The 26,890-nt window shown below is 37.4% G+C and overlaps 1 protein-coding gene across 3 annotated transcripts in view; it reads right to left on the bottom strand.

Moving 5' to 3' along the window:
• KLHL13 (kelch like family member 13) overlaps positions 1-26,890 on the bottom strand; it is a 185,771-nt gene that overhangs the window by 38,160 nt on the left and 120,721 nt on the right. For 2 of the 3 annotated variants that reach the window (XM_073798808.1, XM_019949592.2), the window contains one exon: positions 709-850. In XM_073798808.1, coding sequence (XP_073654909.1) covers positions 709-850 — 142 coding nt within the window. Of the gene's footprint in view, positions 1-708; positions 851-22,749; positions 23,082-26,890 lie in introns of those variants that run through there. The other variant, XM_073798809.1, reaches the window with a different exon arrangement.

The raw sequence follows: 26,890 nt of genomic DNA, 5'->3' as shown, positions 1-26,890 counted from the left end.
TATTGCTCTGTAACTCAGCAACATCCACCGAGGTCAGGGAGTGTCCACAATAGTCAGAAGTACTTGGACAGCTTATCCCTATGTTACACAGCCCCACATTGCAGGGCTTTGGTGTTCTTTTGGCTTTCTATTGTTTTTCTGTCCTCTCCTTTGATGTCAGTTATTACTTCTGCATGTATCAGTGTGTTTGCGTCCAGCGGCCCTCACCCCTACTCCCATACCTACAATTGCCAATGTGAGTTGAGACACCAAATAAATACGATCTTGAGAACTACGATAAAGGTGATGGGAAAATAGGTTGTGAGGGAGGAACTAGAAACTTTAATATGGGGACTTTGTGATATTTACCTTGGCTGAGACATAATGAAAAGTCAACGTTGCCAGACACAACATTCTGTAAGAATGTGGCATGACAGCAAGACCTCCCTTACACAAATGAAACAAAGAATGAACTCAGAATTTTTTTTAACAGCAGGAAGGTATGCAGTTTTCCCCCCCTCAAGGTTTCTCCTCTGTTTGTTTGCTCTTTGTTTTTTTTATTCATAAACTTTATTTTAAAGAGCAGTTTTAGGTTCACAGCAAAACTGAGCAGAGTTCCCACAAACCCCCTGTCCACACACAGGCACAACCTCTCCCACTAGTGACATCCCACACCACAAAAACCCTGGGTGGTTTTTAAAGCTATGAATAATGCAACAGTGAGATTACCTGTAACACCACAGAACTGTGGGTATTGCTGGTAAAGATGCGTGTGGTTCCCGCCTTGGAAGACTGCAAATGGGAGGAGAGGCCCATTTCGCTGCTTCCAAGGGACAATTTCATGTGTTGGTCTTCCTCTTCCACTAGAGATCTGAAAAGGTTTTGAAATCAGAAAGAAAAACCAATGAAAACTTGTCATATAATTCACAACAACTGGATGATTTAGAGAAACAGACACTCTCTGATTATGTGCCAATCATCTGACCACGGAATATACTGAATGTTGTTTCACTGTATTTTAGGCTCATACCATTCTACATCACAGAAGAAATAGATATATATTTGTAAAAAGCTTTCCGAGGTCAGAATAGATAAATGGGAACTGAGAAATCAACTAAAAGCTGGCTCAAAACTATAATTACAAAGGGTTTGTTTCTCTAGTGCCAGAGTAATTGTTTTGCTATTGGGTGGTTTAGGTAGCAATACCATCAAATTGTGTTATTCACAGTTAAAAGTACTTTGGAATCCCTGCTTTTAGAAAGATAAACGTAACATTTACCATTTATTGAACAGTCACTATATATCAGGTATTGCCAAGAAATTTACACACATGATCTCATATAATCCTCAAAACAATCCACTGCAACAGGTATTACTAGTATCTCCTTTTTATTAAGGGTAGGGAAAATGAGCTACAGAAGGGTTACAAATTACTTACCTAAGGTCACAAAGTTATTAAAGGGACTGGAACAGGATTTGAATCTAAGTTTAGTCTGTTTCCAAACTCCAAAGACCCCATAAGTAAAAGTCAAAGATTAACTGTGGCATCCTAATACATTACTTCCTCTTGTGTTACTATAGTTCTAATCAACCCCAACTGAACAAAAAAATTTACACATGAAAGAATTCCTTTTTCTAGCAGTATCTCTCACTAAATAATCACTTGGGATTATTTAGCGAAACAGCTACAGTGTAGTGGCCTTTTCATCTTTCCAAACAAACAAATAATAAAAATAATAAACGTAAGCTATGCCCGTGTATATATCACATTTTTCAGGGACCATCAAAAGCATTAGAGAACCTGTAGTCAACCTGTAGTTAGTTTCACAGAGAAAATGGCGAAATAATAGTTAAAGGCCTCAGGTTACACTAAAAATTGACCATTGTGGTACAACCTTTCATTATTCCTTAGACTAGGCAGACTTGTGTTTCCTTAAGTGTACACTGCTAAAACTGTTTCTGAATCACCTGAGAGCAGGGAGCCCCATGCTTCTGAACGGGTTTGTGCATTCATGATGGGCAGACTGCTAAAATGGACATTAAGAAGGGAGGAAGGAAGAATGGATTTCCAAGTGCTAGAACTATGCCTTTTTCCTATTTATTTCTAACTTCCCGAAGGTTGAATTATTGGTTTCTCTAACTCGTCTCTATCCAATACCATAAAGATTTCATTTTTTCCCTACCATACCTATAATCTAAGTTGATCAGTTTTAATAGGAAAAAAAGTTTTACAACAATACCATACTTTTAACAAAGATTCTCCTTTTTGAATTTTGACACCAACCAAATGGCTTTAAATCCTGCAATAATTAGCAAAAATCCTGGCCTTAAGGGTGACATCAATTCTTCTTAACGATATTAGAGCCATAGTATAACCAAAAAATGAATTAATAATATATAACCATGTTTTATTCAACTCTCATGGATATTTAATAAAGAAGATAATAATTTAAATAAGATTTTAACAAGCATAAAAGAAAATGAATATAGTTTTCCACTAGCTTCAGAAATAGCTTTTTAAAAGAAATTATATACATGATATATAACATACATACATTTGCAGATACTTTTAACCAGCTTTTGCAGACAGACATTTAATTACAGAATCAAATGGAAAAGTGGGAAATAGATTGATGGTGACTGGTACCCCTAACCAGAAATTTTCCATTCATCCAGAATTATTTTAATGGGACATTCAAGCAGAATGTTTCATTAGTTTCTGTATTCCCTGCACAGAACCTGGCACATGAGAGGTTTAATATATGTCATCTGAATGAATACAGAATCTCATTTCTGTGGATCATTCCAGAGACATTTCTTTATCATGCAGTGCCTTAAATGACCGTCAATTATTATTTCACAGAACCACAGATGTAAACGGGACAGGAGTAAAGCTGAAACCGCACTGCCCCTATGACATATCCTGGAAATTGTTTTTTTTTTTTAAATAAACTACAGATCACAACTTGTTTCCATGTCATTTGTCTCTTGCTCTTAAAATCGAAAGGCAGAATATAAAAATGCAGCCTATTCTTGGCAAGATAATATGTCTGGCTTTCTAACTAATTACTTCAAAAGCTAAAGAAGTCTTCACTAAAATCATCTTTTTCATGACTTCTTATCAACATCTTTTGACTTTTAAACATTCAGAACATTCCCTATTATTTCTGCATCAGTAACAGCACATGTCATGTCAACCTCCCCAGCAGATTCAATATTCCCTTCTATCTCCTACTCACTAAGTCTATTGACTGGATGTGAAGAGCATTGTTCTTCAACAGTGCAAGGAGGTGAAACCTCTCTGCAAACTCCAAGCCACAAATGACATCAAACTATCCTTAAAGGAATGATTATCTGAGTAATTCCAAGAACAAATAACATTTTTAATCTTATCCTTTCTAAGTCATATGGTTGAAAGCAATAAAAGGAGCAGTGGTTCTCAGTGCGGGGAGGGGCATCAATGTCTGGAAACACTTTACGTGGTCGCAGGGTAGTGAGGCGTTGCTACTCTCATCTGGTGGGATGCTGTTAAACATCCTACAAGGCACAGGAAAGGTCTCCACGGCAAAGCAGTGCTCAGGCAAAACTTTCAAGAATGCCAAGGTTGAGAAACCCCGGTACAGAGGGATTAACCTCCTCAGGACAGATTTTCTAAAGAAATTTCATGTTCTAAATAACTTCCCAGTCTGAGAGTTAACTCCATGAGGTAACGCTGGCAGTCAGAAACACAGTAGGATTATTAATTACCACTAACTCCTCCAAGACTGCCTAATAATAGAATACCTCTGCTCTCCTCCAGTCCATCAATCTGAAAAATCAACTGTTTACAGGAGATAAGTACATAATAGCTTTGAAGTTTATAAGATAATTATGTGGAAAGGCTTTTGTCCTATGTAAACTCATGGAAGAATAATTCCTAAGTCGGCTTTAAACAATTGTTATTTGGAGAGAAAAAAAAAAAACCAAAAAAAAAAAAAAACAATTGTTATTTGGATTCACTTTTACATGCCAATTTAGAATCAAGCAAACCCTGTCCAAATAGTCCTATTTCATCAAAACTGTAAAATTATTCATGGGAGAGAGATTGTGTTCATCAATTTTCTTTTGAAAAATTGAATCTTTTTCTTCCAGCGTCTACATATTGCTACCACACCATTCCCGCCCGCCCCACTACCGCCGGACACATCTTATTTTGTAAACAGTGACCAACCACAGAGCATGAAAGCAATCTTTCACAAAGTGTACATGAGTCACTCAAGGGCACTTGCTCAAAGAGAACAATTACTTTTTCGAAGAGCATTAGGTAGAGATGGAAGCACTGCCTGATGGTCTTACTGAAAGCTCTGCAAAGGTGGTCAAACCAAACATACAGAGACAGTGGCATTTCTTTGTACTAGTATTTGAAGACAAAGGAAATAGTCTAAGCAATTGTCACATGTTAACAGGGTGATACTAACATTGTAATGTTGCCTCAAAGCCTTCCATATTTAAAAAATTACCCCAAGGGAAACAGGTGTAAATGACATAGGGACACAATTCATAAATATAAAAGTACAAATGATTAACAGATAGAAAAATGTTCAACTCCATTCGTACTCCAGAATATGCAAATTAAAGCAAATCTGTAAACTTATAAAAGAGTAGAGTAGAAGATATACTCTCAAAATTGCTAGTGCAAATAAATATTAAGCCCCTGCCGTCGGCATGGCATTGTTCACTCATGGATTTTTTAATGAAAAATTTAAAATCATCAAATGTACACATTCTTTTCCTTTTTACACTGAACATCATGACAATAAAAGACTGTGTATTACTGGTGGGTGGGCTGCAGCAAGAGTGGTCTGTCAATCTGGTTCAAATATGTTTTCTACAATGAATAGTTCTGTAGAGGTAATAGTTTGGTAGATGTTCTATGAAGAACCGTGTACTTAGAATTCACTATAGCAATCGGGTTTGTTGGTATGCCATATGGGGAAGGGAAGAGTATCTCATAATTGCATCGTTTGGTTCCAAAGCCTCAAATAGTCTTAGGACACTCATCAGTCTCAATAAAACATGCTGATAGGATACATGCACTTGCAGAGGAAACATACTGCCCAAGACTATCAGAATACATGTCAAGTTGTTCCCTTTACTTGATTTCATTTCTGCGGGAAAAAAATAAGTGAATCAGAGAAAAACCAGAAAGGTAAAAGTATATCAATGCCTTTAACTTTTCTCTCTTCAGCTCCTGATCAGTTTGACAGCACTTCTTGCTTGTGACTACCACATTACAAAGTGGTTAAACCTAACAATGTATGTAATTCTAATAACATAATGCCACCGTAACAAAAGAACAGGGGTTTCTGAGTTAGTGTCAAAAGTATTATTCAAATACTGCAATTTCCCAGAGTAATAATATTATCCTAACTGAAAGTCAGCGCCAGTGGGTTGGTGTGCAAGAAGTGCAACAACAACAAAACAAAACAAAAATAAAAGTCATGAATGGTATAACAACACAACAAGTCAGCTTGGTTAATCAAGGCACTGACTCACGCTTCACCACCCGTCCCCCAGAAGAAGAAAATACATATTTCTCACACTCACAATTTAAAAAGAAAATCAAGAAAAAGGCTTTCTTCAAAGAAGAACTCCCCCGCCATTTGTTTTTCTGCTCTGAAACAGAGAAGTGTCTGCTAGCTGTAGCATTTGCTAAATGAAACATTTCTTGCTATAAAGTTGCATTGGCAGGTGGGGGAAAAATTCAGCCACCTGTTCTCACATTCATTTGAATTTGAGTGCTAAATCCGTCAAGGTATTTCCTTCCCCCATGAGAAATAAATTAAAAGCTTAAGATGATATTAGTCATTTCCCATTGATTTTTCTATAGATTCAAAGTATGCATTCTCCATTGAATTCTAAAGATATTAATAATCTTCCTACCACACAAAATTTAGAATCAGCTCTCCTTCACGCCTCCCATCAAAAACTGAATGATACACACACACACACACACACACACACACACACATTCTCTCAATTTCCATTAAGAAAAAAAAGGAAGTGTTTTTAAAATTAAGAAGGAAAATTTCCAATTCATGAAGTAAGTTAATATATATAAAATAAGCCTGGTATTTTCTTTAAAAGAAAAACACCTTAAAACCTAAAATATTTGAAGATATGTCCCAGGAATTCCCTGGCATCTAGTAGTTAGGACTCTGCGCTTCCACTGCAGGGGTCCTGGGTTCAATCCCTGGTCGGGGAACTAAGATCCCACAAGCCACACGGCAGGGCCAAAAATAAATAAATAAATAAACTGCTTTAAAAAATAAATAAAAGATTTTAAAAAATAAAAAAATAAAGATACGTCCCAACTAAAATGACATTTACGGTATCACTGTACAAGGAAATCATAAATATCATAGCAACTTCTCTCTTTGTTTTCTTAACATCTTTATTGGAGTATAACTGCTTTACAATGTTGTGTTAGTTTCTGCTGTATAACAAAGTGAATCAGCTATACAGATACATACATCCCCATATCCCCTCCCTCTTACATCTCCCTCCCACCCTCCCTATCCCACCCCTCTAGGTGGTCACAAAGCACGGAGCTGATGTCCCCGATCTCCCCGTGGGAGCAACTTCTCTTAAGAAGGCGTAAATTAATCACTATTTAAGAAACTATGGAGAACGTGTCTCCTCAACAAGGTGTTTGCCTGAAAGAAGTCAAGAAAAGATAAAGCTTTGGTTAGTTATTTGTATTTTTTAATGACATAAGTATAAGTACATTATTGTCAACTTGCAATAAATCTGCTAATGGAAATCTTTAGCATAGATGATATAAAATAGCTGCTAACCTTTCTGAGGCTTTCTTTTCTGCTGCAGCTATATACCAGAGCCCACAAAAGAGAAGAAACTTTCAAGGTGATAGGGCCAGACTGTAAAATGATTTTCCAACGTAAAGAAGCTTCTTTATATGCAAATGTCTGTCACATGTAAAATAAAATCACATTAATAAATAGCTGATGTCAGTTTTAACATAGGAATAAGATAATCTACCCAGCACCTGCTGTGTACTAGGCAGTGTGCCAGACACGTTCTCTATGCTACTTAATCCTCATAACAATCCCATTTTAAAGACAGGAAACTGAAGCTCAGAGAGTTTAAGGCCTCACCAAGAATCTGGTAACTATGACTTGAACCTGAGTCTGATTCCAGAGACCAAATTGTTCCCATCACACCAAGCCTAAAAAATGAAAAATAGCAGAGTAGAGGCCATAAAGCAATCAACGTTTCAGTGTTTAATTTATAAACATGAGGAAGATCTCAGAGAGACACATTCTGTTATAGGGAAGCAATTTGTTGGTTGAACTACTTCAGTCTAAAATTACCCACTTTTACCACTACTTCCATAACAACAATACCAATGCTAAAAATCTCTCATGCCATTCTCCCAACACATCTGGGGTCAGGAGGGAGCATATCCTAGGATATAACTCAGATCAGATTTAGGGAGAACTTGACATTACGGATACCAACATTTAAAAGAACAGATTCTGAATTCCAAAGCCACCCATCGCCATCACAGAAATAGCACTATGACACAGATGAGGGAATTGGGCTAAACAAATGGAATGACAAATGATAGTCTACTCTAACAGGATGAAAGTTAATTATCCAAACCATAAAGCATTTGCATTGAATACCTCAATCCTGTCCCTGAAACACTTTCAGATTAATGTTTGCTCCTTCTGTCTACCATATTTCAAAACTTTAGTCTTCCTTCACCTTTTAAAATTCATATACCAATTAAACTACATCAAGTCTCATGCATCTAGACTAGAAAATTCTACTTTTGGTTTATATACTATTTCTCATTCTTTACATTTATCATAATATTTGGATGAAAGATATAGATAGATAGATGATAGATACCTGAAGCAGAAATACAAGAGTATAATCTATAAAAATATTGAATCACTATGTTGTATGTACACCTGAAACTAATACAACATTGTAAATCAACTATACTTCAATTAAAAAAAAATGAATTCTAAATGTTGATTCCATACCTACTATATAAAAAAAGCTAAGTCGAAGTTGAAGCTCCCTTGCCTTAAGAAGCCATATAAGGTGAGCAAGTACACAAGTGGTAGTGGTGGGAGAGAGAGAGCAATATGGATGTGTAGGTTGGGGGAAACAGCACGGACTCCCATCACCATCAATAGTCCCGTTCCCAGTGCACAGAGGAAATAGTTATAATCCTCTGAAAGGATGCTCCCTGCCCCCCTACAGCCAGCACCAGCCTGGCCAGTGAGAAGTCTGAGCTATACCTGAGGTCAGGAGCATGCCTTCTCCTTCTTCTATCCCCAGATGAAGAAACTGAACCGGAGCTCCAACACGCATGCCACTTTTCTATAAAGGAGCTTTTTGCTCCCAGAGGATTTATATTAACCAAAGTATCACTTTATTCCTATTATCTGTAGCTCACTGACTTTGAAATTTGACTATGGTGCTATAGTGCGTATCAATGCAAAAGTGTATTATTAAAGAACTGAGCTTTCACATGCCTAAAATTTCAGATTATTAAATATTCAAACATCCAAGTTATCCAATTTTAGAGTTTATTATAAAGGCAGATTCCACAAACTCAAAACCAGTTAGAAATCACTGAGACAAATCTCTTTGGGAACAGGAGGAATCATTAATCAAGTGATAAAAATCCAATCCTTTTCTGTCTTTTCTGAATTTCCTAGTTATATTCAGCTTCGCAAAGTCAGTAATTCATGACCAGGTCTTAAGGGCATGTTTATTTTTCTTTTAAAAGGAAACATGATAAGAAAAAAAACAATAAAGAGTAAGACTTTCCAACTTAAAAGTAATAGCCAATTGTACTCCATGTTTTAAGAATTATAATGGGCAGCTCTACGAGTCCCACTGATTCTGTCTTCAAAGCCTGTAATAAATGTAACAAATCTCAACCTTGATTTTGCAATGACCTAGCAGTATCTCTAATTATTTCAATGAATGTATCAAATCATTCATTTAAATATAATGTTTAATATGATTTAATCACACCAATGTTTTAATATGACAGCCAATAGTTTTAAGACAGGGGAAGGTAATACAAAAAGAGAAATCAGAAGACAGACTCTAAACCCAAAGAGTCTGAGAATAACACTAAGGATAGCTCTCTCAAGTTTGTTTCAGACGTGGAGCTTGGCGAAGCAAAAAGTCTAATTTTAGTACAATTTTTCATATTAACATTATTTTCCACTTTGTACATATTTGCCTCACCATTAAGGTTTTTTTTTTAAAATAAAACTTAGCTCTAAGACTTTAACTTATCCCTCTTGCGCTTCTCTGGTGGCGCAGTGGTTGAGAGTCCGCCTGCCGATGCAGGGGACACGGGTTCGTGCCCCGGTCCGGGAAGATCCCACATGCCGCGGAGCGGCTGGGCCCGTGAGCCATGGCCGCTGAGCCTGCGCGTCCAGAGCCTGTGCTCCGCAACGGGAGAGGCCACAACAGTGAGAGGCCCGCGTACCGCAAAAAAAAAAAAAAAACACTTTTATAAGATTTTGTCCATCGTACAGCAACGCTAAGGAAGGAGTCCTTTGCATAAAGTATTTATGTACCATGACTATGTTTACCCCAAATAGTAAGTATTCTTGATAAAATTGGTAATGACTTCCTGAAAGGGAGACTGGTTATTTTTTTTTTTTTTGAGGGAGTAGATGCAAATTATAATTCATTGAGGAGTTTGCCACTTTGAGGGAAAGGTGTTTCTTTTTAGGAACATTATGGTCTCTGGCTTAAAGAAAGTTTGTGTTCTTGGGTGGAACGCAAAAAGGGTAGAGGCAGACCGTATAATTTAAACAACATGACAGTAGGCATCCAGCACTCACATTTCCCAGTCATCTAAGTGGGAATTTTGAATAGAAGCTAATTGGAGCATTTTCAGACTGTGTATGTGTTTTGCAGAAGCGATCTATGAATTGTGAAGTAGTAATGAAGTACTGCCTCCGTCTGTTTGAGACAAATAGGACAGAAGGATATTAAGCAAGAGAGAAGCATTCCCTTCCTTCCTTCCATACCGTCCTTTAAACCAGTGTTTCACACCCCAATTTATAATTTCTGACTCTCGGAGTGCAGGTGAGAAGGACGCAGAGAAGACTCACCAGGATGAGTGTCAGGGTGTCAAAAGTTTGGCCAGCTAGTTGGAAAATGCTGGCCTAAATGCTATTCCCCTCAACTCATCCCATCTACAACAAGCTATTTCTTGAAGCAATAAGTCATTTTAAATGTCCCAAATCCAATCTTTTTCTAGATCATGCTTTAAGGAGAAAACTGGCTTATTTAAAGGTACCCTCAAGGGAAATGAATTTGACTACATAGTTCTTAATGATTATTCCTGGAAGCTTGGTCAGTCAGAAGGAAGTTCAGGAATCTCAAATGTATCTAGATGTCACGCATTCAAGAGAGACATAGATAGGATATTCTGGATTCTAAAATAAAGTTGTTATCATCAAAATATTTCAGTCATCTTAGACCCCTAGTTCTCCCCCCTCTCCTATGCCCAGGCAACTGACAAAGTACTACTAAGTATCTCTCTAGTATGCGTCTTTCACCCCCTCTCCACTCTCACTGCCCCTACCACACTTTGGGTATCTATTACCTCTTCCTTGGATTTGGTTAGTAACATAACTTACATATTTGTTACAGTATAGCATCTTCACATACTGTGATTGTATTTATAGTTTTGGCGGGGGCGGGGCGGGGGGAGACGGGGTGGGGTGGGGTGGGGTGGAGGACCGGGGGGACCTTCAGGATAGCGGAGGAGGGCTTCCCTGGTGGCGCAGTGGTTGAGAGTCCGCCTGCCGATGCAGGGGACACGGGTTCGTGCCCCGGTCTGGGAAGATCCCACATGCCGCGGAGCGGCTGGGCCCGTGAGCCATGGCCGCTGAGCCTGCACGTCCGGAGCCTGTGCTCTGCAGCGGGAGAGGCCACAACAGTGAGAGGCCCGCGTACCGCAAAAAAAAAAAAAAAAAAAAAAAGCGGAGGAGGGAGACGTGGAGATCACCTTCCTCCCCACAAACACATCAAAATACATCTACGTGTGGAACAACTCCTACAGAACACCTACTGAACGCTGGCAGAAGACCTCAGACCTCCCAAAAGGCAAGAAACCCCCCCCCACGTACCTGGGTAGGGCAAAAGAAAAAAGAATAAACAGAGACAAAAGGATAGGGACGGGACCTGCACCTCTGGGAGGGAGCTGTGAAGGAGGAAAGGTTTCCACACACTAGAAGCCCCTTCACTAGTGGAGACAGTTTTCCAAGAGCAGTATTCAATCACTCCTCTCTGCTTGCTGAACAAAAGCCATAGCCTACGCTCTTGCATTCAAAGCTCCTTGGACTAGCCCTCCTTAACTAGTTGCACATTCTGGCAAATAATTCAAAGTAAATACATATTTAATGATTTGAGAATAAATAAAAATCCAAATTTATTCACAAACTATCAATTGTTTTGCTTTAGAATATGCTGTTTTCATACATTAGTAACTGCTATGCCTTTCTGTCCTATTGTTAACCAAGCGACGTGTAAAAGCATTTATTTAAAATATTTCTGATAGGAGGAAAACTTAATTTAAATTGAATATCTGCTGGGAGTTCCCTGGTGGTCCAGTGGTTAGGACTCAACGCTTTCACTGCCGTGGCCCCGGGTTTAGCCTTTTTAAGTATAAAACGATTCAGAACATAAGTAAATGTGGATCATTTATTTGAGTACTAATTTAAAATTTATTTTTCCTAAACCCTACTCAGATTTCCTTTTATCCTAGTCAGCCATTCTTGTTTTCAAACTATACACAGAAAACACATTATCAATTAAGTACAAACATACTAGTTTTAAAACAGAAATTTGTCTAAAATAGTTTTCCCCTCATGGTGAAGGACATGTGAAAATAAGTCAAATAACTCTTAACTTTAAGAGTAGTTGCTCTCTTGGAAGAGATTATAATCTTACTTTCTTTATCAAATTACAATTTGATGAACCATGACTAAAGTTTTCTGGTCACTGGTAAATGGCTTCTATTAAAATTACTTTCAGTCTGTGTCAGCATCATGGTACTTATCGGAAAGCAAGGAACAGAATCAGGATTTTGGATTAGTTCTTTTCGTAGGAAAGATAGCTGTAACTTACTCTCTAACAAGACTGTAATTTATTAGATTCCTCTATATATGAAATGAAGAAATGCAACACACTTTGAGTGAAATAATTTGCACAAGGCTACAGACCTAAAAACTACTCTCTCTAGATTCATTCATTGGGGATTTCCCCAGTGGTCCAGTGGTTAAGACTCCATACTTCCAAAGCAGGGGGCCTGCGTTCGATCCCTGGTTGGGGAACTAAGATCCCACATGCTGCACGGTGTAGCCATAAATAAATAAATAAATTTTTAAAAATTCATTCATCAACTCAATATCTGAACACCTGCTATGTGCCAGCCACTGCACTAGGAGATATGTAAAAAGAGCAGGCGGGATACTTGCTTGCAAAGAGATCACAGTGAAAGAAATAATTACTTTCCAAAGGACTAAGTGATATAAAAATAATAGTAAATTCTCAACATCATCTACTAACAAATACCATGTTGCATAATTCATATAAACCACAGTAACTAAACTAATTGCAAACTTTGCTCCCTGGTACAGAAGTGTATCAGTTCATATTTAGCATATAAGTGCCAAAATAAATAAATAAATAACATCGACTTTCCTTACTGCTATTTTATTTTAAAGGACTATTCATCCCAGATCAGGCTATCTGCAAGGCTGCATCAGCAATCAAATAATATCCACTATTCAAAACTATAATCTGCGGGCTTCCCTGGTGGCGCAGTGGTTAAGAATCCGCCTGCCAATGCAGGGGACACAGGCTCAAGCCCTGGTCTGGGAAGATCCCATATGCCGCGGAGCAACTAAGCCCGTGAGTCACAACTACTGAGCCTGCGCTCTAGAGCCTGTGAGCCACAATTACCGAAGCCCATGAGCCTAGAGCCCGTGCTCCGCAACAAGAGAAGCCACTGCAATGAGAAGCCCGCACGCAGCAACGAAGACCCAACACAGCCAAAAAAAAAAAAAAAAAAAAAAAAATATATATATATATATATATAAAATCTGCAATTATAATTATATGAAAGAAAGCCAAACATATGATGGTGGATCACATCATTTGAAAGAAAAGTCTCTAATTGCATCTATCTATATACTTCAGCAATATGCTTATGAAAAATATGCTAATGAGCCAGGTCACTGGTCTACTTTAGACGAAAATTTTGGTTCCAGTTTCATGAACTTTTGTTTAGCTGTGAATCATTCAGAAATGATTACATATGCACATCCTTTGAGGGAAAGTGCTCATAATGAATGAAAATCACTTCAGTTTAGTGATGCTAAGGGATTATCTATTGGATAATCTACTTACAACCTAAAACATCCATATACTTTTCAAAACTCTATTTCAAAGTATTTTGTAGATCGAACTGTGAGTTAATTAGGAACACAGTTCAGTGTAGGACAAGAGAAAAATCTCTGGCGTGATCACATGTATAAAGAGAAATCTAGTCGAAGTTTTTGTTGTAAACTGGTTTTTAACATTAATTTGTAATACAATTGATGAAATGGGATAAAATAATAAAAAGGAAATATAAATTAAGACTGAGTTAACTCATCAGATGTGAATGTACACAGATGGAGGAAAAGTGACCAGACTTAAATATCACATTCTCTTTCAAGGTACAGTGGTATGACAAAGAATGATTTCTAAGGTTCCTCCCAGCTCTCAGAGTCCAAGAATCCTGAATAAGATACTTATGCTCTTTTTAAGATATGTTCTGATCTCACTGATCAGTGAAAAGCACTATATTTTTGAAACCAGAAAAACAAAGAGTGAAAATAGAAGATGTTACAGGGCAAGCTGTAAATGAGCAAAGGTCTTTTAAAATTTGTAGAAATAACTTCAGTGAGAGACTTTCAAGTGGGGGGGGGAGAAAAGGAGGGGGAGAGAGGAAGGACAGAGCGATGGCAAAGGCACTAGTTTAACCCAGTTGTCCACGAACACTCAAATGAGCTTGCCTCTCTAATGTATCATTCTCACAATGTTTCATTCTCAAAATCTCACTGTTTTAAAATACAGTATTCAAGGCTTTTAAATCAAAAACTCAATCGAGCCCCTGCACCTTCCAATCTAATCACGTTAAGTCCTTAAAGGTGGAAGAGAAAGGCAGAAGAGTGGGTCAGAGAGAGAGAGATGTGAAAAAGACTCCTGCCATTGCTGGCGCCGAAGATGGAGAAAGGGAGCCAGAAGCCAAGGAATGCTGGTGGCCTCTAGAAGCTGAGATCAACTGTTGCCTTACAGCCAGCAAGAAGATAAGGACCTTGGTGGTTCTACAACTGCAAAGAACTGAATTCTGTCAATGATCCAAACGAGAAGGAAATGCAGCCTCCCCTAGAGCCTCAGAAGCAAACAGAGCTCCACCAACACCGTGATTTTAGCCCAGTGAGACCCATACCAGACTTCTGACCTAAAAAACTATAACATAACAAATTTGTGACGTTTTAAGCCATCAGTTTGCAGCAATTTGTTATGGCAGCAATAGAAAACTCATACGTGGAGATTTTTCTCAGCGCCTGCACACAATCAAGCAATGGGACAATCATGTCCACAAGAAAGTACTAAACATGCTGACTGGTTAGTACCCTAGGACTGTGATAAACAGAGCACATCTGCTCCAGTCAATGGCAGCTAATTACTGGGGAGAGAAAAGGTGGTTGGCCAACGAAGGTAGAATAGTGCTTCGAAAGAAATAGGAAACAATGAGGTTAATCCCAGTATCATATCAGTAAGTAAAGATAATTGCCCCAGTATTTTCCTGCAACTTCACCACTTGACAGTACCACAAAGTAAAGCTAACTTCTCCCTGTACCACCACCCAATTCAAAAAAGTTTATCTCATCTGTCATACTCCTTTGTTCTTCGAATTCTAGTGAGATATTTCCTAAGTAGTAGATGGCATGAAAGTAGCAAGAGTCTATAAAAAGAAAAAGGCATTAGAGGAGTCAAGATCATTGAAATCAAGCAGAACTGCGTTTGAATTTTCACTTCACCTCTTACTTGAAGTGTAACATTGAGCAAGTTAACTAACTTCTCGGAACCACTGTGCCCTTAGAGTAAAACAGGGAAAAGACTTGCCCTTATAGAGTGTTTGGGAGGCAGCTTCCAAAGTGCTTGGCACTTTTTTTTTTCCAGTGAGGGAAGGATTTATTACTACTTGCAACAAGTAAGGAGAACACCGGGAATCTTTCCCAAAGCAGTGTCTCCCCATACAGCAAAATTGGGGAAGTTTTCACACAGTGGTTTGCACTTTTATAGTAGCACTCAATAAATTGTATTACATTTAACTATGTTAAACCAGGACATTTTTGAAAATTGCAAATAAATATGTTTCACATGAAATTTACAATATCTGTTGTATAGGCTAGATTCAAGAATTCTGAAAGTTGTTTTTAATTACATTTTTCTTATGGAAACATGTTATTTCATTTCTCCACTGAACCATATCATAAGAATTGTCCAACGAGTTGGGCATGCTCCTGTCTTACCATACCATAAATGTCGCAAAATTGGGTTAAAAACAACATATACCCTCATCATAGTAAGTCATGCCAGTGAAAATATTTTACTATAATTGGAAACATAATATAATTTTATTTTTCTCTAAGATTACATCATATAGTCTGGGATCAAACTGTTGATGCTTGTAAGGTAAAAATATATACACTTGTGTGCTATAAAGTACCTAAGCCCTGTCCAACTTAAAGAATGGCACTCCATTTTTCTTGTTTAAAAAAGTGACTATCGGGCTTCCCTGGTGGCGCAGTGGTTGAGAGTCCGCCTGCCGATGCAGGGGACGTGGGTTCGTGCCCCGGTCCCGGAAGATCCCACATGCCGCAGAGCGGCTGGGCCCGTGAGCCATGGCCGCTGAGCCTGTGCGTCCGGAGCCTGTGCTCTGCAACGGGAGAGGAGGCCACAACAGTGAGAGGCCCGCGTACCACAAAAAAAAAAAAAAAAAAAAGTGACTATCAAGTTTAAATGTAAATTGCATCATTTTCCATCTTATGGAATATGTACTTTCTCTTTTTTTTCTTTGTTTAAATATTGAAGTATAACTGACATACATTGTATTAGTTTCAGGTGTACAACACAATGATTTGATATTTGTATACATTGCGAAATGATCATCACAATAGGAATATGCACTTTAAGATCTGGTATCTATATCCAATTCATATCTCCTCAGTGAGCCCAGATACATTTCTCCTCTGTAGTAGTTTTATTGCCATTAAATCCATTATCAATAATGCAAGCACAGTAAACAAGAATGTTATTTAAACTGGTTGTCTTGGTTTAGCATTTTCACAGGAGCAAAATAAATCAAGCAATTTAATTGTTTATAAAGAAAGATAGGCTAGAAGATAAAGTCTAGTCATTTTGAATAGCTGCAAGGACTATATCCATAATACCCAGCAGAGTTATGCCTGGCGCATAACAGGCAGTAACTTCTGAATATTATAAACTCAATATACAAGGTGACTGAAAAAGAACTGAGCTCTTTCAAAAGTGGATTGCTCAGTAACTTCTTTGTGTACTGATGCCCTAAGAATCTCACGTTTATACCACCTCTTTCTTGGCCTTGAGGAGATAAAGCAATACACTGTGGCTGCTATTTCCATTTAAAATATCGGCATGCACAGCGCTTATAATTCTTGACTCTACAAGTAATACAGTCATTAATACAGATACTTGCCTATCTCTTCCTTCTTTCTTTTCCCTCCCCCTAACTTGGCCCTATTTAGGTCTCATCTAAATATTCTAAATTTCAAGCAGAATGTCTGGAATCCTCAGAGTTCTTAGTAACTCCAGACTTCCCGCGACGGTGAAAGATTTGCATTTCCGTCTCTCTTCCCTCTGGGGAAATGTTTTGAGGGGTACTTGGAAGTAACACTCATTTAGGCATAAAAAAACAACGAATCTAGATAAATTTTCGACAAGTAAAATTCTTGGAAATTGCTGAAAGCATCCGAAATACTAGCTTTCTGTCTTGTAAGTTTCTTGTGTGCAATATTCCTCAGATACATTCAATGGTTTTAAGAGATCTTTTTAAAGACACATACAATAGGCTTTAAAACAAAATTTTAATTTCATTTGCACATGCCAGAATTCCTCAGACTCGAAGATTTGAAGTAGCCAAGAGAATAAACGCTGACTAGGAGGAACAAGAAATCTAGTCGTAAACCTCCGAAAAGAAGTTTGTAAACTCTGAGTCACTGTGGTTCAGGATGAATGCTATGATTAAAAAATAATATAATTGCAGGCTCTTTAAGATAAGCAAAACGCCTGTATGAAAGGAGAGAGGTCTCTTCTAGTCGGACCATGTGGGGAGCATCTCATTCAGATGTAGTATCTTGTATAAAGTTTAACACAAAAAAACTATCTGGGTGAGGCACAACCAGCAGAGTGAAGAGTGTGGAAAACATGTCACATGAGTAATGGTTAAAGAAAGAAGATTTCCAGGCTTGTACGTTATGGAGGAAATAATATTTTTCTCCATAGCTCCAGAAGGCCACACTAGGAATAGGAGATGAAAGATAAGAGGAATTGATTTTGCTCAATGCATGGAAGAGCTGTCCACGAATGAAAGGTGCTGGCTTGGGGAGGTAGTGAGCTCTTTGTCACTGACAGTGATCAAGGAGAACGTGCATCGGCATCTTTCAGAGTTGTCACAGGAAGGATTCCTGCTTTAAAGGGGATTTGGATTCTCTAAATGACATCGAAGGTCACTTTTATCTGTATGATTTTCCATTAATAAGTGTTAAGCTAGCCCTTCTGCAAGTTCAGACGATGGAAATTCACAAGAAACATGCTACAGGAGTTACAGATGAGCGCTAAATTGCTCTGTGTTATTTATGTTATTTCTCCACATAATTTTGTTAGATTGAGCATATGTAGTAAAAAAACAAATTAAGCAGACACAAACAAAAGTTTATGTATACACTAATTGTGAAAATATCTAACTAATTATATTCTTTTCTAATTTGAGAATATCAATTTGGGAAGTATTTTGCTAGATGAAAAGGATACCTAAGGTTTTGTTTTATTTTATTTTCAAGGTTGTATTTTATTCACTAAATTAGAAAAAAGACAATCTTAGGGGACAGAAAACATGTCAAATTTAGAAAGTGCATGTTTTAATTTTCACTGTCCTTTGAATCACCCACAAACAAGGAATATTTATATAGTATGACTAAATCTAGACAAATTATTGACAATTAAATAAAGCACCAGTTTTTCTAGGGAAATCTAGATACTGAATCTCAATGATAAAATGATAGAAAATGATTTCTATAAAAGTCAGTGCTATTGGCACTTACTCTAAAATATATTTTACATAGTAAACAAAATAGTTGTAAACAGGATGCTAACTGAATACAAGTGTATCGGCTAAGAGAGGACAAGTCTAATTCACTAACACTCATTCTACACCCATTGTCTGGCTTGCTATGATTCACTGTTACATTGTGCTGGTTAATTCTTACCTATTGTCTTCCTCCTTGTGGCCACACCATTATTAGCGAGACTTAACTGCTTGTGAAGAAAGATAAAAGATAGCTAATGCTAATTCTGTTCTATTTCAGTGTGTCCTTGGAATCTAACAATACATTAACCCTATAACATCAGCCTGAAGGAATCATTTGCTGCCTGAAAACAATGAATACCAAAACACCAGAAAACCGCTTAGAAGTGACTGCCCTTTCAGCTTTATTAATTTAGGCAAATTGACAGGTTAATTTACATGGTTCACACCTGTCAGGAGCAGAGTCTACTAATTTAGCTTACGCTGACCAGGAGATACTCCTTCAGGCTAAGGTTGAACTTCAACCTTCTGCTGAACAGAGTGTAACACAAACACATCAGTCAGATTTTGATCAAGACAGTCCCTTCAGAATTCCACATGGATGGCACACCACCCTTGCAAGTGTTCAAAACTGAAGCTGAAGGGAGACTCTACCTAATAGAGACTAAATAATATTTGGTAATCAAGCTATGTGGAGGCCAAAGGATTATTTTCCCAAATCTTTTGTCTTTATGATACTCCACTCTTCCCAAATCATATTTTAACACAATTTGAAAAGCACTTTATGCTATATAAGAAACTATTTTCCTTAATATTATCATAAACATTGTCTTTATCATCAATAAGTCTTGAAAATATGGAAAGGTTTTAACTCACGTTCAGGTTCTAAACAAGCAGAAAGCAAGCCAACTTGGACTTTAAATCCACAAGGAAAAACAAGCTTTTCTGTTCAATGTTTGCAATAAGTAAAACATTCTCTATTCTAGCTTTCACTAGTGGATAGCAGCACTGCCCTATATCACCAGCATCAATGGAAGAGTTCTAGCCAGCAGCACCTACATTGAGTTTAGAAAGAAACCATAAGGAACCTTTATCTTTCTCCATATTTGCTCCATTACTACAATACGTTTTTACTACAAGCAAAAATATTTTATATTGAAATTTCAGTCTTTGAAAAAGCACCCAAGTCATCAATGAAAATCATGTAATATGTATTCGACAAATCACAGTAAATAACGATAAAACATTACAAACCAATACGAGCAAATATACCAAAAGATGCTTATATTAACTGGGAAGAATTCTATATTCAAGATAGTATTTTTAATGTTTATACGTAATTTTACAGGTAAATCCTAAAATATCACAATCTATCAGAGAGTCAGAGTTTAACTGCTCCATTTCAATGCAAAGACTTTAGACCCAAAAGACACAAGTAGCCATCTAATCTATGTTTGCCAACCCAACCGACCATGAGAGCAAACATGATGTTACTTGACCCAGGATTCTAACTTGCTCTTTACAGTTTTTGAGTGAAAAATATGCTCAACTTAAATATCATCTGTGTGTAGAAGTGCTATGGAATATAAGGAAGCACTGATGAGAACAACATGTTAAACGTGGTATTTTTATTTCTGGCCCAGCAAGGCAATGAACTCTAAATCAGTCAAAAACGAAACAATTTATTTAAAACTTGATTTAAACTCCCCAAGCTAGTCTTCTTTTCCTATATTTAACATATATTCTCTGTGTATGTTTACATAATATTTTAAACCTCATATTAATTTATTTATTAAAAAAATAAGTTAAGGCCAATTTAACAATACAGACCGTCACAATGTCAAAATAGTCCAGACTAACACCAGCTCCTCAAATATACTTTTCCATTCTACATATGTGTACTACCAACACTCAAGGCCAACGTGCAAGATCTATGACATTTTCTGGCTTCTCTCATCTAAATCAATTCACTCATATCACCAGGTCAAAGAGGTGAGGACTTAAAAGAAAGAAAGTGGTTCATTAAAGATGTTGTATTAAGCTGTATCTGAGCTTGTGGCTAGTATGGATTTTAAAAATGTAAGTATTTTTTAATCATCTCTAAAAATTAGCAAATCAGCTGCAACAGGGGCTACAAATTGGATCTTTTGGACAGTAAAATGCAGTAGGAATACTAGAATCATTAGTAACCATTATTAATTGTAACCTATTGATTTTAGCTTGGGGTGTGTATGTTTTGTTTTGATGATGAAGTTGCTTTTGGTAAATCTTTGGTCATTTCTCACCAGCTAAGATATATAAAGTCAACAGGCACATCTCATTTTCTCGAATTATTTGAAGGAGCTCCATTAACTTGTCACCTCCATTAATTTGCACTTTTGACAAATGCAGCTTTTGAGAAACAAACAGAGCTGATTTTTTTCTTTTTTCTTTTACAAATATAACTTAAAATTTTAACTTTATAGGAAACAGAGTTTAACACCCAGATAAAATAACCTGAAGCATCTCTAAGAAGGAATAGAAAAAATAATCTGAAAATGAAATGATGACAGGATTCAACTCTGAAATGTCCTCATTTTTCCTCGCTTTCCCGGGAATTGCTTCTTTTGGACTGAGAGCACAAGCACACTTCCTCAGCAGCTGAAAGCCTTTCAAAGAACCAGAGAGATACCACTGTGCATCTGAACCTCATATAAAACAAAAACTAAGTAATAAAATGGCAACTCACCAGATTTCTAAACACACAATGGACCTAAAGCGGGAAGAATTTTCCACATCTGTCCTACTGAAAAATATTTTAAAGGGAACACTTACAGTTAAGACAGACTTTCACTCAAAAGCTTTTCTCGTACAATTATTTAATAAAAAAAAAAGTCCAGCTTTCCCTCACTCCTTCCTCTACTAAAAAAAGATCACAGACAATACTTTAAAAGAATATTTTATTATATCTCCAAGATTTTGTTTTTAAAGCAACACTTTGCAAATTTAAAAAATAAGATTTTCAAAAATTCTAGAAAGACATCCCAATATATTTCAGTACATATCTACTTAAAATAAATTTCTAAAATAGATATTTGTATAATACACTTTTCAACTCCATGTATATAAATAACTACTCATAGAACTATAATTTGCACAAATTCAAACTTATACTTCAGAACTCGAATTATAAAACTGAGAAAGATATAATATCAAACTTATTAATGTTCATACAGAACTCAAGTATCAAGTCCTCAATAAAAGACTCATTTTCTGATCAATGTGTTAACTCTGAATGTTTCAAATTCATCAAAAAATTATAGAAAGCATTTCCATATTTAACACATCAACATCAATCATAAGCAGTTTTTGTGCCATTACACAAAAGAAGTCATCTTAAGTATTTCAGATACACAAAAATTCAAAACATCCAACCAATGTAAAAGTTTATCCTTATGCAATTCCTTAGATATACCTTTAGACTTTCATCTTAGTAATTACATTACCATTAGGCACTTTAAATGAAAAGAAACATAAACTCCTAGAAAACCAAAACAATGGTGAAATGTGGGCATGCCAATATATTTAAATGTAAGCAAGCTTGAGGTTTTTAATCTTGTGGGGTTTTGGATGTTGCTGTTTGGGATTTTCTACCCCCTTTTGTCACAAGGTTGATTCATGAATGAAATCCCACTTTAATATCCTATTTTCTCTCACTTACATGTATGCTGGAGAAAGTGGAGTTGACCTGGATGTTTTAAGCACAGGAACTGGGAATTTCCAGATAGCAGGAGAGCTCGTTTTCCATTTCAATGGCATGTTGTCACCACGGTACTACAATAACAGTAAACAGCGTTTCCATAACAGACTACCAACTATGACTTCCATTCCACACTGTACTGACACAGCAGTGGCTGCCGCGGAGAACAAGCAAACGATTCTGCCAGTGCCCTTAAACCGATGCTTCCAATCTGTAAAATAGGGCTGCAAGGTACCTCCTTTAAATCCTCCTGTCCCCTAAAGCAAATGATGATTCTATCGTTCGAACTCAACAATAGTGCCACCTCGTTAGGAAAGCGTTGACTGCAGTATAATTTTTTTGAAAAGACTGCACTGTGCATACCACACAATGCAGCTTTATTTGATAAAAGCGGCTAGGGTTTGGGGTGGTTCTTTTTTTTTTTGGTATTATTTTAAGCTTGCATTACCATTGTTCTACCTTAACAGGGATACTGCAGCACTGCACTATATTCTGCACCTATTAACCTGATTTCTGACCAATAGTAGCAGGAAAAAAAAAAAACAGACGGGTTTCATATGAAAATGAAACAACATACCTACTCAGAATACACTTGTCATCCTCTGAACATTCTTCTTTTGAGCTGCAACAATACAAATGGGATATAAACCTCAGCATAGCCTTAGGCCACAGCTAATAGAGATCAGTGACTAAATTCGGCAGCCTGCTTTCCTCCTGTGCAAGCTCTGGCCACACAATACAAGAATGCCATTATGGGAAGAGCCCGTTTAAAAAAAATGCCAGTCTCTCTGTTTTCCAGTTAGAAGAAGGCAAAATGTAAGAACAAATATAAACTGCTGCAGAACTCTGCACGCTCTTCTAGTAGCTTCTGATTCAAGTTGCTCTCTTTTCCCTATTCTTATTTCCAAGCCAGGAAGAGCAAAAATCTCATACATTTACAACATGCTGTGTGCTAACACGAATATCACTCTGTCTTCTGCAGCAGAGAAGTACAGAATAGCGTGCTCTTAATAGCAGTCCTCGGAGGGACGCTATCAACAATCTAATTCAGTGCTGCCCTCCCCTTCTTCTCTCCCCCTTTCCCTCCCCTTCACCCTCCTTCACGCCTCCCCCGCCCCCAAACAGCTCACAAATTGCCTAGAGGAGAGACACCAAGCAGGTGTCCAGCAGGGACCATTCCAGAGCTCAGCGGCGGGTCCGGTAACCTCTAGGGGTTAGTAACTGACAAGGAGGATCAAAAATTCAAGCTGCCGTCAAAGGGAGGTTGACGTATTTCATGAAAGTAACGGCAAATAGAGGCTTCATCTGTATTGTTTTAAAATACTGCCAGAAAATAGCGTTGTAAATGCCCAGAACGCGACTGGGTGTTTCAAGTTTCTGTTTAAAGCACCAAACTCACACACTTTCTACACAATTCAAAGAAGTGAAAATAGGATAAACCGGTATTATGCTGAACTCTTTATTTTCAGGTTGAAGAATTTTATTTCTGATGTAGGCAAGTCGCCATCACTAAATATCTACCCTCAATGCGTCCTTCCACCTTCTACCTAAAAACCGAATTACCCATCTTCATCAAATGCAAGCTTAATAAAGGAGGACCGCCATTGACATGAAAGCCGCTACCTTTTTAAAAACTCATCGCAGTGATGAAAAGCTCATATTTACTTTCAAGTGTATATTCAAACAATAAGCTTGTGCTTTCAACTTAAGTAGCTGGCTTTCATATGCTCTTTCCAAACGATTCCCAGTTTTTGAAAGATTGAGATTTAGTCCCTAAGAGCCTTTCTCATTTGTATTCAAAAAGCACAGGTAATTATTTCTGTAAGAAAGACACTGCTTTCAAAAATTGCAAAATACGTAATTTCATATACCAGAATACAGCGTGAAATCACCTAAGGTAATCACAAGTACCTTCAAGAACACATCAATATTCAACAATGTATTTTCCTATGAAATCCAACATATATGTATACATAGTATATACATTCACGCATACATACCTAAGGAGAGAAAGCTTATTTTGAAACATTGACCAGTAATGCATAAACTTCATTAAATACTAAATAGGTCTCAGCCATCACTACCTCACAAATAATTTTTATTCAATCGATCAGACACAAAAACACTGCACAAAAACTCAGTCAAGCAACTTAAAGGGTTAAATGATATTTCCAACTCTTTTCAGTACCCCCCCCCCCCCCCGCCAAAAACTGTCTCACAGAAGTCTTCAAAGGAATCAGAGGAAGGAATATTTATCAATATCTTAGTGGCCAAAATACATTTTAAAAGTTTTTTAAAAGTGCCACTAATACAAATAAACTGTAGTCAATATCTTACATTAGAAGGATTTGTATAATAATCTTAATAGTAAGGAGCAAAAAGGTCCTAGGTACAATTGGCAGTGGTAACTTCTTGGAAACCCCAAGAAGGAAAACACACACAATACACACACGCGCGCACGCGTGCGCACACACACACACCACACACTCATCAAGCAAGTTTGGAATGTCTCATTCCAAAGTCCTGAAGCATTCTCAAACATTTGAAAATATAAAACAGCTACAAATTAGCTATATGGAGCCATTTTAGAGAGAAACTTCAATCACTTTCCAGCTTATGAAAATATTACAAAGTAGCAATTGCAAATGTAACTTCTCCTTCTGAGAACAAAGACCCCCAAACCTATGTAAAACCAAGGTAGTTAAGCGTTTTGAGTCTTTATCTGTGAAGACGACTCAATATTTATGAGGGGGAAATAGGGTGAATGTAGAGTTTTCCAAATTTCCAAGAGGGTAACCTCCCAAAACAGGCGAAGATCACTTTATTGCAAAGGTTCTCAAGTTATTATTCTACTACGAACAATCAACTGATTCAAAAAACCAACATATTCTTGGTCTAATCTCGTTCGGCTCCAAAGAAATCAACCAATACCACCAAATCAGCTCTTAGACTTAATGTTCAGAACCTGTTTTTGTAGCACTCCAACGGTTGTAATATTTGTTCAAAGTGAAAAGAAAGACTGCTTTCTTCCACCCATCCTAAACACTCTTAAAGACCCCAAAACCCGAAAAGCATTATATCTGATGATGAGCATTTATTTATATTCATTTCTTTTGATTTAATAAATTGCTAGAAGTCATTTGTAATTCTCTCTCATGAGCAAACAACCAATACGCCAAAGGCTTTAAAAATAATTCCCTTAACTAGAAATATAGTCCATGAAATATACTTTACACTATTAAATTGCTTAACAACACCATTCCTCATACGTCGTTTAGAAATAAACTTCAGCCAGGTAAAATCGCCCCAATTACAAATTAGCAGAGTCCAAATTAATCAGATTTTACTACCCTGATGGCGACTCTAGTAGCAACTACGGAGTGTAATTACCATTACATTCCAGAACTAAAAATGTTTTCACCTACAGAGTGAAAGGAAGAAAATGATTAAATATATATTTTAAATATAATTTTATGCAAGCTCAGTGGTCCCACTACTTTAATACTTAGACTGGGGGGAACCTTCCCGGTGGCGCAGTGGTTAAGAATCCGCCTGCCGATGCAGGGGACACGGGTTCGAGCCCTGGTCCGGGAAGATCCCACATGTCGCAGAGCAACTAAGCCCATGCGCCACAACTACTGAGCCTGTGCTCTAGAGCCCACGAGCCACAACTACTGAGCCCACGTGCTGCAACTACTGAAGCCTGCACGCCTAGAGCCCATGCTCCGCAACAAGAGAAGCCGCCACAATGAGAAGCCTGCGCACTGCAACCAAGAGTAGTAGCCCCTGCTCGCCGCAACTAGAGAAAGCCCACGTGCAGCAATGAAGACCCAACACAGCCAAAAATAAACAAGTTAATTAATTCATTAATTTTAAAAAATATTTAGACTGGGAAATGTCAAACGCCCTCGTTCACATCACAGGAAACACTGATTTCATTTACAGAACACTTGGTTTCTATCATGGACAACTGCCTAAAATGGGATAGAAAGACAACATGCACAAAAGCTCTTCAAAACATTGTATGAACATCAATCACTCAAAAATACCTGTGAATGCGTATTTCAGAGATGTAATAAAGAACAATGTTGGGACTTGGCCAAGGCCATGAAAGAAGTCATTCTTGGCCAAATCTTACAACACAGAATTCCCTGGTTCCCAAAGTAGAAAGAGAAGGTTTGTAGAACTTTTACAAATCATCTTGCTCAGTACCCTCATTGTATAGATGAAAAAACTGAAGCCCAGAGAAGTTAACTTGTCACACTACTAGCTAGTAGCAGAACTGCAACTAGAAACCAAATTCCATCTCCTAGTCTAGGACTCCTGCTCTAGAATCCCTACTGTCCTTTCTTCTCAATGAGACAGTTCCAGAAGATGTTTGTTTCCATATGAAGTGAACCACATTCTACAAATGTCTCAATGTATTCAAAAGAACTACAAAGAGTTATTTATTCCTCCAATTGTATGTACACTCAAAGACAGACATGGGAAAGGAACACCAAAAATACAAACGTGTGCAGAAAGACCATTTCCAAAATCTTAATTCCAGAAGGTGTTTAAGAATGATCAGGGAGAAAACGGTGAGTAAAAATCAAGCCCGTCATAGTATGAGAGAAAAGTGAAATATATAGCCAAGAGCCTCATTTTTTTCTCAATGTAAATGTTTCTAAGTAACTTTATATGAAAGTTTAATTTGCTTACAGACTGCTACAGTTTGT

The sequence above is a fragment of the Tursiops truncatus genome, chromosome X (assembly GCF_011762595.2).
Source record: "Tursiops truncatus isolate mTurTru1 chromosome X, mTurTru1.mat.Y, whole genome shotgun sequence".
Taxonomy (NCBI): domain Eukaryota; kingdom Metazoa; phylum Chordata; class Mammalia; order Artiodactyla; family Delphinidae; genus Tursiops; species Tursiops truncatus.
Note: the sequence above shows the minus strand (reverse complement) of the source record. Positions and strands in the feature narration are given on the sequence as shown.